We start from the raw sequence: 14,356 nt of genomic DNA on the forward strand, positions 1-14,356 counted from the left end.
CTGGTAAAGCAGTATAGGCATGGCTGACACGTGTCTGGAATGACATGTAAGGACTGCTCAGTAGAGAGGATATTAAAAGTAGCTGGTTCCAAAGACATCTTGGTCGAGGCACACATAGGCCCTCTTCACCATCATGGATAAACAAGCAACTCAACATTCACTACGTATCAGGCACTGACATACAGTGACAATCACTAGCCCCTACAAGGGGGATTAACTGATTTTCCCAGTCACCCCACAGGTAGGTAGGGCTGGGTTTGAACCCAGAGCCCTGCCCCATGTCACTTCTCCCAACCAAATGGGAACACAGAGTTAATAAAGATTCAGTTATTACTTTCTCGTCTGCTTCATCCATTTCAGCCTGAAATCCTGGTCTTGCATCTCTGTCAGGTTCCTCCTTAGATTTCTGTTTAGATGTTCTGTCACAAAACAAAAGACAGACACCCCAGTCAGCTCAGGGAGCCTGATGCCACTACCAGCAGCCTGATAAGGGTATCTTCCCCAAGTTAGAGCATGCATCACCTCTCCCGTCTGAAGGGCAGGTCTTCACTGCAGGAAACCTGAAAGGCACTGATCACCTCAGAATTTATGACCTCAGAAATGCCAACAACCCTTTATATAAAATGCTAATGAGAGTAGTTTAAAACAAAAGACAGGCCCTGGCAAGTTTGCTCAATGGATAGAGCATCAGCCCAGCATGCGGATGTCCTGGGTTCAATCCCCAGTCAGGGTACACATGAGAAGCGACCATCTGCTTCTCTCCCTCTTCTTCTCCCCCTTCTCTCTCTCTCTTCCTCTCTTGTAATTAATGGTTTGATTGGTTCAAGCATTAGCCCCAGGCGCTGAGGATAGCTCAGTTGGTCTGAGGGTTGGCCTTAGAATGGGGTTGTGGGTGGATCCCAGTCAGGCTGCATGCAGAAATCTGTCTCTATTTCCCCTCCTCACAATTAAAAAAAAAAAAAAAAGACAATGGGACTCCACTGGTTTCTTGTGACCTGCTGGGAATCCTACTTGCAGTGCAAGTGTCTAGTCCCGAGCCCAACCCTGTGAGGTAAGTAAAAATTGGTGCCATCTGCATTATCGATCATGGAAAACCAACCACATACATGAGATCTTCACCTCTTTGCCAGGGCCCTGCCACTCAGTGTGAGTGTTCTGCCTTCCCTCCACCCAGGCTTAGGCTCAGTCTCAACATTTACTTCAGTCAACTGTATATCAACAGAAGCCTGAAAAAGTGTTCCTATTTGCCCTCATGGTCTGCCACTACCAGATTGTGCTCAGGCTGACCAAATCATGAAGCAGGTCAGCCCTATCATCTCTGGCCAAAGTCAGCCAAAGCCACCAAACTATAGACTTGTGAGTTCAATAAATGCTTACTGTCTTGCCCTGGTCGAGTAGCTCAATTGGTTAGAACATTGTCCTGATACGCTAAGATTGCGGGTTCAATCTCTGGGCAGGGCACATACAAGAATCAACCAATAAAAATAAAAAAAAAGAATCAACCAATAACCCTGGCTGGTTGACTTAGTGGTAGAGCGTCGGCCCAGTGTACAGACATCCCAGATTCAATTGCCAGTAAGGGCCCACAAGAGAAGTGACCATGTGCTCCTCTTCCCCTCCCTTTCCTCCCACTCTCTCTCTTCCCCTCACAGCCAGTGGCTCAACTGCATTGGCCCTGGGAGCTGAGGATAGCATGGTTGATTCGAGCCATCAGCCCCACACAAGAGTTGCCAGATGGATCCCGGTCAGGGCGTGTTCAGGGGGAGTCTCTCTCTCTCTATCTCCCCTCCTCTCATTTGGAAAAAAAAAAAAGAACCAACCAATGAATGCATAAATAAATGAAACAAATTAATGTCTCTCTCTCTCAAATCAATTTTTTTAAAAATTAAAAATAAATAAAAATAAAAACAAATGCTTACTATCTTAAGCCACTGAGCTTGGGGCTATCTGTTACACAGAGTTTTCATAACTATGGGTAACAGACACAGCTGCTCATACAATGCCCTTTAACCACTACTGAAGATCTGCTTGCTGTATGATTATCACTGAGGAAGGGCCTGGGGTCAAGGTCAGCTGACCTCAGCCTTCACTATAGTGGTCTTACCTCCCACAAATGGCACTCACCCATATACTATATGAATTACTAATACTCCTAATGGTCTGTCTAATCTGTTATTTTTACCACAACATTCATTTTAACAGTTAAGTTTCACAACACAAAGTACAAAGGCATGTTAACTATACTTACAGTTCTTTGGTTTGGCTTCTGAGTCTCTTTTCCTAAGTGCAAGAGAAAAAAAAGACTAGTTAATTTCCCCCATTTGGTCCTGATCTTTCTATTAAAATGTTCTATCATAACTAAGTAGCTTACTGGTAGGAGTAAAAATTATCTACCTTCAAGACAGCAAAATTGTTTTGGTGGGGGTTAAGTAGGCAGAAAGTTAAAGAAACTCTCAGAGAACAAATTCTGCAGTTTAAGTATTTACCCCCAATTTCCTGTCACCTGTCATGAGTGTTGTCAACCTCATAGATAATAACTTTATATCAAAACTAGGAACCCATAATCAAGGAATGAAGTAGGATAACTCGTCTAGACAAGATTCTATCTCAAAAGACAACACATCGTTTTGAGCCCAAGTTTAAAGGTCTAAACACACTTTTCCAGAGAATTGCTGAAGTCTAATTCAGCCTCAGAAACCACAGATTTTATAAAGTGACCACAAAGATCAGTGCTCTTAAAAGCAACATGTTATGAACCTTCCTACTACAAGAAGAGACCTCATGAGTCTGACCATCAGCAAGCAGTCTTGCCCAAAGCTCCTACAGAGGGTGGTTAAGCTAGCCCACTAAAACTGCCTGGTCTAAAAGGAATTTGATATGTCTCAACTATAACGGCCCTCTAATTTTAACCACAGGGTAGGGAATATAAAGACTAGCTTCAAGCACCAAATGGTTTAAGAATTAGCATACATCTTATGTGATCCTCCATTAGAGCAAAATAAGACACCCATCCTTTTACAGGCTCCCAATAAAGGTTTACCACCCATCTGAGTTTGTAAGAAACCTCTAATACATGTGGTAACATGAAAACCAAAATGGGACCACATATTGCTCCACCACCTGTGACCACTCAATGTTGGCCCTTTCTCATATGGTAAAGTTTTTAGTATGGACTCCCATTCCCTCTCCAACTCTCCTTCCTCAAGGGGGTTCAGGTGGTACATCTGTGCTTCATAGAACCTTAAACTCTTATTTTACAAAGGAGTTGGAGATCTACTAGTCTGATCTCAGTTAAGAATGCAATTTTATATCTAAATGATGCTATACAGAATTTTAGTCCTGGCCAGATAACTAAGTTGGTTAGAGTATCTCCCCATACACAAAGGTTATGGTTTCAATCCCCAGTCAGGACATATACAGGAACAGATCAATGTCTCTCTCCCACTCCTAAAATCAATAAATACAATTAAAAAAATATAAAAGCCTGATTGGTGGTGGCACAGTGGATAAAGCATCAACCTAGGACGCAGAGGTCCCAGGTTCAAAACCAACAGATTGCTGGCTTGAATATGGAATCAGTTACATGATCCCATGGTCACTGGCTTGGCTTGAGCCCCCAAATCAAGGCTCATATGAGAAGCAATTAATGAACAACTAAAGTGCTACAACTGCCAGTTGGTGCTTCTTATCTCTCTCCCTTCCTGTTTCTCCTTCTAAAAAAAAAAAAAAAAAAGAAAAGAAAAGAAATTTAGTACCTCACGTGTTTGAAAGTGAGATCTTCACAAAGACCTCTTGGGTGAGAGAACAGACTGAAGCTCTGATTGGTGAGATAGTAGTGGTCCAGCTGACCCCCGGCCTTACTATCACAACAGCAGTATAACCCACCTTCCATATAAAGAACCATCAGAAAAATGAGTTTGGGCCCTGGCCAGTTGGCTCAGTGGTAGAGCGTCGGCCTGGCATGAAGGAGTCCCGGGTTCGATTCCCGGCCAGGGTACACAGGAGAAGCGCCCATCTGCTTCTCCACCCCTCCCCCTCTCCTTCCTCTCTGTCTCTCTCTTCCCCTCCCGCAGCCAGGACTCCACTGGAGCAAAGGTGGCCCAGGCGCTGGGGGTGGCTCTATGCCTCTGCCTCAGGCGCTAGAATGGCTCTGGTTGCAACAGAGCATCGCCCCAGATGGGCAGAGCATCGCCCCCTGGTGGGCATACCGGGTGGATCCCAGTTGGGTGCACGTGGGAGTCTGTCTGACTGCCTCCCCGTTTCCAACTTCAGAAAAATACAAAAAAAAAAAAAAAAAGAGTTTGAAAAGCGTTATAGCCAAAGTCAAGGTCATTTTGAGCAATAGTGAAAGTCATTCTGTTCGCACATACTCCCCACCCCCTTCCTATAACCAAATAGGAACTGAAATTAAGGTAGACAGAGGTGACAAACTTGGACCACGCTTTACTTTTTCATCTCTTTCTTCTTCCTCTTCCATATGAGTGCCTGGTTTTACTCTTTCTGGATCTTCTGCAGGGAGCGGTCTGGAAATTCTGTGAAACCAAATAATATACCCCAAGGGTTACTTTCAGACTCCTTCCCTGGTAGCAGTTTTCATAAAGTCCTCCTTACCACCCCAAAAAGCAATCATGAAAAGAACATGCTACTTTAACATTTAATATTTAAATGATCTTTAGAATTGGTTCTGATAACAACTGCCAGTTGTCCTCATTCTCTTCAATGAGAATAATACCTGAATCAAAAGATTAATATGACCCCAAACTCAGCTTTATTTTATTATTATTATTATTTTTACAGGGACAGAGAGAGAGTCAGAGAGGGATAGACAGGGAGAGAGATGAGAAGCATCAATCATCAGTTTTTCGTTGCAAGACCTTAGTTGTTCATTGATTGCTTTCTCATACGTGCCTTAACCATGGGCCTTCAGCAGACGGAGTAACCCCTTGCTCCAGCCAGCGACTTTGGGTCCAAGCTGGTGAGCTTTTGCTCAAACCAGATGAGCCTGCACTCAAGTTGGCGACCTCAGGGTCTCGAACCTGGGTCCTCTGCATCCCAGTCCGATGATCTATCCACTGCGCCACCGCCTGGTCAGGCCCAAACTCAGCATTCTTAAGCTATCTAGTTACCGCAATTCACTATAGAATTATCTTTTTTTATTTATTCATTTTTTTAGAGAGGAGAGACAGAGAAAGAGAGAGAGAGAAGGGGGGAGGAGCAGGAAGCATCAACTCCCATATGTGCCTTGACCAAGCAAGCCCAGGGTCTCGAACTGGCGACCTTGGCATTTGAAGTTGACACTTTATCCACTGCGCCACCACAGGTCAGGCTACAATTATTTTTAAAAGATTTTTGGGTCCTGGCTGGTGGCTCAGTGGATAGAGCATTGGCCTGGCATATGAATATCCTGGGTTTGATTCCTGGTCAGAACACACAAGAGAAGCAACCATCTGCTTCTGTCCCTCACTCTCTCCCCCTTCCCCTCCTACAGCCAGTAATTCGATTGGTTCGGGTATCGACCCGGGAACTGAGGATGGCTCAGCTGGTCTGAGCACATCAGACTCAGGTACTAAAAATAGCTCACTGATTCAAGCATCAGCCCTAGACAAGGGCTACCGGGTGGATCCTGGCTGAGGCACATGCAGGAGTCTCACTACCTCCCCTCCTCTCACTTTAAAAATTTTTTTGGGCCCTGGCCGGTTGGTTCAGTGGTAGAGCATCAGCCTGGTGTGCAGAAGTCCCGGGTTCGATTCCCGGCCAGGGCACACAGGAGAAGCGCCCATCTACTTCTCCACCCCTTCCCCTCTCCTTCCTCTCTGTCTCTCTCTTCCCCTTTGCAGCCAAGGCTCCATTGGAGCAAAGATGGCCCGGGCGCTGGGGATGGCTCCTTGGCCTCTGCCCCAGGCGCTAGAGTGGCTCTGGTCGCAACAGAGCGACACACCTAAGGGGCAGAGCCCTCTGGTGGGCATGCCAGGTGGATCCTGGTCGGGTGCATGCGGGAGTCTGTCTGACTGTCTCTCCCCGTTTCTAGCTTCAGAAAAATACAAAAAAAAAAAAATTTTCTGAAAACTCATTGCAGTAATCAAGATTATACACTGCACAGAACAAAAAGGTATAGTAATTATACTTAAATTATACTTACAGTTCTCTGGATGTAACTCGACGTCTCTTTTCCTCCTGTGTGGAGAGAATAGAAAAAAAAATATTCATTTCAAAAGAAGATCAAAACTAAAAACTTAAGTCAAAGTATTAAGTTAATACATTGGAGCCTGACCAGGCGGTGGTGCAGTGGATAGAGTGTTGGACTGGGATGCGGAAGGACCCAGGTTCGAGACCCTAAGGTCTCCAGCTTGAGTGCGGGCTCATCTGGTTTGAACAAAAGCTCACCAGCTTGGACCCAAGGTCGCTGGCTTGAGCAAGGGGTTACTCGGTCTGCTGTAGCCCCACGGTCAAGGCACATATGAGAAAGCAATCAATGAACAACTAAGGTGTCACAACAAAAAACTGATGATTGATGCTTCTCATCTCTCTCCATTCCTGTCTATCCCTCTCTCTGACTCTGTCTCTGTAAAAAAATAAATAAAATTAATTAAAAAATACATTGGATACAATTTTTTTAAAAGGGTGGAAAAGGGGGTTCTGGGTGTCGGGAGAAGATATGGGCAACCATCAGTCTGGTACTGACGTGCCCACCCCCTCAAAACTCAAGACAGGCCCAGAAGTCAGCCAGCATATATCTGCATACTAGAGATCGTCTAGTGTGGCTATGTAAATGATGATTCCACCTTGTGTCAGGAATTCTTTAATATTAGAAAAACCAAAATGGTAATTCAGAATTCACATCAGGGAATGATGATGACAACCTAAATTGGACAGCATCTTTTTTTTTAATTTATTGATTTGAGAAAAAGGGAGGAAAAGAGAGACATAGATTTGTTGTTTCACTTATTTATGCATTCATTGGTTGATTCTTGTATGTGCCCTGACTGGGGGATCAAACCAACACCCTTGGCGTACCAGTACAATGCTTGACCCAACTGAGCTACCCAGCCAGAGCAGATACCAGATCTTCTTAAATGAATACCCTAGTACACTAGTTTCCTAAGTAGACAATATTTGCCATCTGCAGGATAGCTGTATTTACGTATCTAAAAGAGTTAAAAAACAGCCTGACTTGTGATGGCACAGTGGATAAAGCATCGACCTGGAACACTAAGGTCACTGGTTCTGAACCCTGGGCTTGCCTGGTCAAGGCACATATGAGAGTTGATGCTTCCTGCTCCTCCCCCTTCTCTCACACTCTTTCTCTCTCTCTCCTCTTTCTCTAAAAATGAATGAATGAATTAATTAATTTTAAAAAGTTAAAAAAAAAAAAAAAAAAAAAAGTTAAAAACAGCCCTGATTGAATAGCTCAGTTGGTTATAGCATCATCCAGAAACACAGAGGTTGCAGGTTCGATCCCTGGTCATGGCACACACAGGAGCAGCTCAATATTCCTGTCTCTCTCTCTATCCCCCCTTCCTCTCTCAATAAAATCAATAAATAAAAAAATTGAGTGTAGGATCATAGACATGACCTCAAGGTCGCTGGATTGAGCAAACGGTCACTTGCTCAACTAGAACTCCTCTGCCCCCCATCAAGGCCCATGTGAGAAAGCAATCAATGAACAACTAAGGTGCCGCAATGAAGAACTGATGCTTTTCATCCCTCTTCCTGCCTCTCTGTCTGTTCCCCTCTTTCTCTCTCAAAAAAAAAAAAAAAAGCCTATTTACTTTTTTTTTTTAATTTTTTAATTTTATTCATTTTTAGAAAGGAGAGAGAGAGGGAGAGAGAAAGACAGAGAGGAGAGAGAGACAGAGAGAGAGAAGGGGGGAGGAGCAGGAAGCATCAACTCCCATATGTGCCTTGACCAGGCAAGCCCAGGGTTTCGAACCAGCAACCTCAGCATTTCCAGGTCGACGCTTTATCCACTGCGCCACCACGTCAGGCAAAAAAGCCTATTTAGATAGACCAAATATAAAGTCATGATTATCAGCAAATACAGCAATGTGAAGAAATTTTAAAGAGACAGCCCTACCTGGTCTTTTTCTTCTTCATGGACAGTATCATCGAATTTGGCTCTTTCAGGGTCTTCCTCTGGTTTTCGTTTGGCAGGGCTATCAAACACAGTAAAGCCCACCATTAGCTCAGCCAGACCCTAGACCTCTAATGCAGTGGTAGTCAACCTGGTCCCTACCACCCACTAGCGGGCATTCCAGCTTTCATGGTGGGTGGTAGCGGAGCAACCAAAGTATAAATAAAAAGATAGATTTAACTATAGTAAGTTGTTTTATAAAGATTTATTTTACCAAACTTGGTGAAAATCCGACATAAAGTACTTGGTAAGTAATTATTATTATATGCTTTAACTTGCTGTAACTCTGCTTTATAAATTTTATAAAGTAAAGTTACTTCCCTCCTTTATAAATCACCATTACTGTGGAACCAGTTAGAACATTTTACTACTAACAGAGATACAAAAGTGGGCGGTAGGTATAAAAAGGTTGACTACCCCTGCTCTAATGGATGTGGAATGACTTAGATGCCTCCCACCCTCTTTAGGGCAGATTCAAGGCATGGATGCCTTCTTCCCTCCAAGGAGAAGCCTTCATTTTCAGGGTACTGAAAGAGGCTTCAAGCTTAGTATTTCTTTGAGCAATAGGGTTAGAATATCATCATTTTGCAAACCCTATGAAATAGTGAATCTAGATGTTGATCATCGGCTGCTGATATCACAGAAGAGACATTACATGAGTCTGTTGGAAGCCTAAAGAGCCATCTATGAGGAAGTCTCAAATCAAAGCTGGAATCCAATCAAGCCTCTAGACCTAACTACCAGATTATAGGAAATGGAGATAAGGAACATATTAACCACCATAAGGATGCAGTCAGCCAGATCTAGAAATCTATTGGACAAATGACCTAATTTTTTCAAATAAATGGCAAGAAAATAAGAAAGAATCTGTAACTAGAAAGGCTTAAGGAACAAACCAACCAAATACACTTTGTTTGTGATACATGGGGAAATGTGAACCCTGATTATGTATCCAATAAGGAATTGTTCCACTTAATAAGGCATGAAATTGTATGTGATGTTTTATCTTTTTAAAAGGAGATGGTTTACTAAATGTTAGCAATTATAGAAAAATATGAATTAAAAATGTGTCAAAAAGAGACCTTGTTGCCTAGAAATCTTTATGAATATTAGATATGTCTGAAATTTGTTTCAAAGTGATCCAGTTGGGGGTACATGGGGGTATACGGAGTTGTAATCCACTTGGACTGTATGGGGATATAGATGAAATGATGGCCAGGAGCCGTTAACTGGTGACACTACTGGATCGTTTACTTAGGGTTTCATTTTACTAACCTCACTAATACATGAAGTTTCTTATAGTAAGAGTAAAAATAGATGAGTTATTCAGAAATGCTGTTCACACAGGGATGTCAAATACAGCATAGGGAATCTAGTCAATAGTATTATATTAACCATGGTGTCAGGTGGGTACTGGAAATATTGGGGGGAACACTTTATAAAGTGTGGGATTGTCTAAATACTATGCTGTATACCTGAAACTAATACAAAATAATATTTAGTATGAAAAAAATGTGTTCATAAATGTCTAACAAAATTGCACAATGAAAACCGATGCAATGTGGAAAATCAGAAGTGCTAAATTACATCCTACGAATTCCATAGATATTATACCAAAAAGAGTTGGCCCTTAGAAAATGCAGCTGTCAATTCATTATATACTGACCCCCTTGCAAAATGAGAGGTGATGGTGGTCTGCCTGGTAGTTTGCCTTGTAATCCTGGGGCTAGGTGAGACTTCAGCTATTTAAAGAAAAAAGAAACAAGAAAAAAAGCCACTATGAATAAAAAATATCACAGCAAAGGTGCAGTTCTTCAGCATCACCAAGTTAATGCAGAGGATTAAGTGTCCTTTGCCTCTTATTCTAATCAACAACTGTCTTGATAAAGTTGGCAATTAGCACCTTCCAGTTTGCTGAACCATTTTACACAGTTCTTATTTGAGGGATCAATTCCTGAACCAGACAAGAGAATAGAACTGTCAAAATGTAAAGTGGCTGAGAGTTGGACCTGAGCTCAAGTACATGCTCTTTTGTTCATAAAGATTACAGAAGAGAGCAGCCCTGGCCGGTTAGCTCAGCGGTAGAGCATTGGTCCAGCATGTGGAAGTCCCAGGTTCGATTCCCGGCCAGGGTACACAGGAGAGGTACCCATCTGCTTCTCCACCCTTCCTCCTCTCTTTCCTCTCTGTCTCTCTCTTCCCCTCCCACAGCCAAGGATCCATTGGAGCAGGAGCAAAGTTGGCCCTGGGGCTGAGGATCGCTCCAAGGCCTCCACCTCAGGCACTAGAATGGCTCAGATTGCAGCAGAGCAACATCCCAGAGGGGCTGAGCATCGCCCCGTGGTGGACATGCTGGGTGGATCCCATGCAGGGAGCCTGTCTGTCTGCCCGCACCCCACCCCCACCTTCTCATTTCAGAAAAATAGAAAAAAAAATTTTTAAATAACAATAACAAAAAAAGATTACAAGAGATCCTTTGACTATAAACTGAAAAAAAGTCTAAGAATGAATGTTTAGCTTAAGTATATATAACAGAAGTAATTAGTATCAGTAGTCCCTATTATTTTATACCTTGTAAATTTAGCCATGTTTTGGGATCTAATGCCCTAGACTTGGTCAAAGACAAAATTTAGATTAGTATACACCTAAACTAGTTAGGAAGTATACTTAGTAGTAGAGGTATACACAAGAAACAAACGAGAAAGTACTGCCCAGGAGGACCTATGGCTCCAAGTCTGACTGTCCCTTTCCTTATGTGGTTAACAGTCTCCATCAAGGCCAAATGAGTTAAGGGCTCTTACACTTTGTCTCTCCATCAGACTTGCTTCTCCTGGGTGTGCAAGGTTTGGACATGAGTTTGGACGACTTGTTTTCCTCTGCCATTCTCACTCTGCGGTCCTCACGTGAATGGCTCCCGTTTTCTAGACATCCATTCACTTCCCGAGTAAAAGCATGAGCTCCGTTCTCCAAGGACAAATCTTTATTTAAAAGGGATTTGACTTTAGCCAGGTAGCCCTCCTACAGCAGGAAAGGATAATTTAAGTAGCAGTGAATGTAAACAAGTGGCAGTAAGAGAATAAGGAAACACACGCATTTCTTTTATACTTATCAGGTAACAAGGAGTGCTGGGGATTATTCCGCCTCCTGGGTCACAAACAAGCTACACAAGAGACGTTCTCTAGATGTCTGGAAGCTGAAAACTGACTTACCTCTGATAATTCTTCTTTATGTAATTTCGTTTCCAAATCACATAACTGATTTTTTATTTCTGTTTGCAGAAATTCATGCAAGAGATTCAATTTCTCCTTCACACACTCCTAGGAAAGGATATAGGTTTAGAAGTCCCCAAATTCCCAAGCTACTAACTAATGGACTACTATACAAATAATTATGCTGCCTGGTCATATAACAATGACTGAATGGCAGGCAATGCTGACTCTGCCAAAAAAACTTAAGTATTCATAAGACATTTTCATCATATTTCCATTAAGATTATATCACACCAACTCCAGAGTGGTAAAAATGGAAAGATCAGAGGCGAGACAGAGACATATGATGTATTAGAATAAAACTGCTTTTGAAAATAGTGTGACCAGGACAAGTTATAGTTTCAGAACTGATGGTTTAGAACCTAGATTGGGAAACCTGCCAACAAGTTATCAGAAGTCAACTAATATTAGCAACATATTAACACAGCACATTAAACAAGAATATTTCCAAGTTATCTCAAAACTTTATGGGCCCTGACTGGGTGGATCAGCAGACAGAATATCGTACTGGTGCGCCAAGGTCGTGGGTTCAATATCTGGTCAGGGCACATATGAGAAGCAACTAATGAGTGCATAACTAACTGGAACAACAGGTGATACTTCTCTTTCTCTCTCTCCCTTTCTCTCACTCTCTTTCTCTTCCCTTCCCCACACCCATCAAATGGATGGAAAAAATTTTTTTTAATTCTTTTGAAAAAGCTGATTCCACTTAAACTTTTTACAAGCTACAGAGTATCTGTCAAATAGTCACATTTGGTAAAAAAAAAAATATATTTTTCAAATGAAAATTACCTTTTCAGTTAAACTATTTCTTTCCAAATCTTTGAGCCTGGGGGAAAAAAAGAAAAAAACACTTGTTAAGCAATTTAGTTGACCTGTAAGAATCAGTAGTTTTAAACAACTTTGGAAGTAAATTTAACATACATGAGTGCTAGGAAAAAGATACAATGGTCCCCCCCACCACCATGTCTAGAATGCCTACTATAATGCCCATACATTAAGTCATTTGTGGGCCCTGGCCAGGTAGGGTTGGTTAGAGCATTGTCCCAATACGCCAAGGTCATGGGTTCAATCCCTGGTCAGGGCACATACAAGAATCAACCAATAAATGCATCAAATTCTCCCTCCCCTTCCTCTCTCTTTCACTCTCTCTAAAGTCAATTAATATTTTGCCCAACCAGTGGTGGCATAGTGAATAGAGCATCAGTCTGGGATGGTGAGGTCCTACGTTTGAAACCCTGAGGTCACAAGCTTGAGTGTGGAATCATCAACATGATCCTAAAGTCACTGGCTTGAGCAAGGGGTCACTGGCTTGACTTGCCACCCCAGTAAAGGCACAAGAGAAGCAGTCAATGAACAACTAAGGTGCCACAAATACGAGTTGATGCTTCTCATCTCTCTCAAATAAATAAATAATCTTAAAAAATTTTGTGTCTGTGACAGAGACAGAGACAGAGACAGACAGGAAGGGAGAGAGATGAGAAACATCAATTCTTCACTGTGGTTCCTTGGTCTTCTTAGTTATTCATTGATTGCATTTTCATATGTGCCTTGATGGGGGGGCTACAGCAAAACAAATGACCCCTTGCTCAAGCCAGCTACCTTGGTCTTAAGCCAATGACCTTGGGCTTCAAGCCAGCAACCTTTGGGCTCAAGCCAGCAACCTGGGGTCATGTCTATGATCCCATGCTCAGGCCAGCAAGCCCACGCTCAAGCTGGTGAGCCCATGTTCAAGCCAAATGAGCCTGCGCTCAAGCCAGCAACCTCAGGGTTTCAAACCTGGGTCCTCTACATGCAAGTCCGACGCTCTATCCACTGCACCACCACCAGGTCCCGCTAAAACCGCTTTTTAAAAGAAGTCATTTGGCCCTGGCCGGTTGGCTCAGTGGTAAAGCGTTGGTCTGGCGTGCAGGAGTCCCGGGTTCGATTCCCAGTCAGGGCACACAGGAGAAGCGCCCATCTGCTTCTCCACCCCTCCCCCTCTCTTTCCTCTCTGTCTCTCTCGTCCCCTCCCGCAGCCAAGGCTCCATTGGAGCAAAGTTTGCCCGGGCGCTGAGAATGGCTCTGTGGCCTCTGCCTCAGGCGCTAGAACGGCTCTGATTGCGGCAGAGCCATGCCTCAAGATGGGCAGAGCATCGCCCCCTGGTGGACATGCTGGGTGGATCCTGGTAGGGCGCATGCGGAAGTCTGTCTGACTTTTTCCCGTTTCCAACTTGGGGGGGGGGAGTCATTTGTGGCCAAGGTTGCAGGTTCAGTTCCCGATCAGGGCATACACAAGAATCAACCAATGAATTCATAAAGAAGTGGAAAACAAATTGATGTTTCTCTCTCTCTCTCCCTTCCTCTATCTCTAAAAATCAATCAATCAAGAAGTCATCTGTGATTGAAACGAGACCCCTTTTGGAGGGGGTAGTTATTCTGATGATGGTGAGAAATGACACAAGAATTATATAACAGCCTGACCAGACGGTGGCGCAGTGGATAGAGCGTCAGACTGGGATGCGGAGGACCCAGGTTCGAGACCCCGAGCTTACCAGCTTGAGCGCGGGCTCATCTGGTTTGAGCAAAGCTCACCAGCTTAGACCCAAGGTCTCTGGCCAGAGCAAGCAGTTTCTCAGTCTGCTGAAGGCCCGCGGTCAAGGCACATATGAGAAAGCAATCAATGAACAACTAAGGTGTCCCAACAAAAAAAACTGATGATTGATGCTTCTCATCTCTCTCCATTCCTGTCTGTCTGTCCCTGTCTATCCCTCTCTCTGACTCTGTCTCTGTAAAACAAAAACAAAAACAAAAACAAAAAGAATTATATAATATAGGATAGTGTACACTTATATAAATTATACAATTATTATAAACAATACAAAAACAAACTGTTATGTGTACTCACAACTATAAACTTACTTTGCCCACCCATATATATAATTTTAAAAGGTACTGGGAAAGTAAACAGGTCAGA

At 43.1% G+C, this 14,356-nt stretch overlaps 1 protein-coding gene across 2 annotated transcripts in view; it reads right to left on the reverse strand.

Moving 5' to 3' along the window:
- Positions 1-14,356, reverse strand: part of DNMT1 (DNA methyltransferase 1) — a 52,228-nt gene that overhangs the window by 30,016 nt on the left and 7,856 nt on the right. For both annotated transcript variants that reach the window (XM_066272792.1, XM_066272802.1), the window contains exons 2-10: positions 12,193-12,229; positions 11,341-11,448; positions 10,933-11,149; positions 9,798-9,873; positions 8,075-8,153; positions 6,140-6,174; positions 4,448-4,532; positions 2,249-2,280; positions 335-419 (exon numbers count right to left, since the gene is read on the reverse strand). In XM_066272792.1, coding sequence (XP_066128889.1) covers positions 335-419; positions 2,249-2,280; positions 4,448-4,532; positions 6,140-6,174; positions 8,075-8,153; positions 9,798-9,873; positions 10,933-11,149; positions 11,341-11,448; positions 12,193-12,229 — 754 coding nt within the window. The remainder of the gene's footprint in view (positions 1-334; positions 420-2,248; positions 2,281-4,447; positions 4,533-6,139; positions 6,175-8,074; positions 8,154-9,797; positions 9,874-10,932; positions 11,150-11,340; positions 11,449-12,192; positions 12,230-14,356) is intronic.

Source organism: Saccopteryx bilineata, chromosome 1, assembly GCF_036850765.1.
Source record: "Saccopteryx bilineata isolate mSacBil1 chromosome 1, mSacBil1_pri_phased_curated, whole genome shotgun sequence".
Lineage (NCBI taxonomy): Eukaryota > Metazoa > Chordata > Mammalia > Chiroptera > Emballonuridae > Saccopteryx > Saccopteryx bilineata.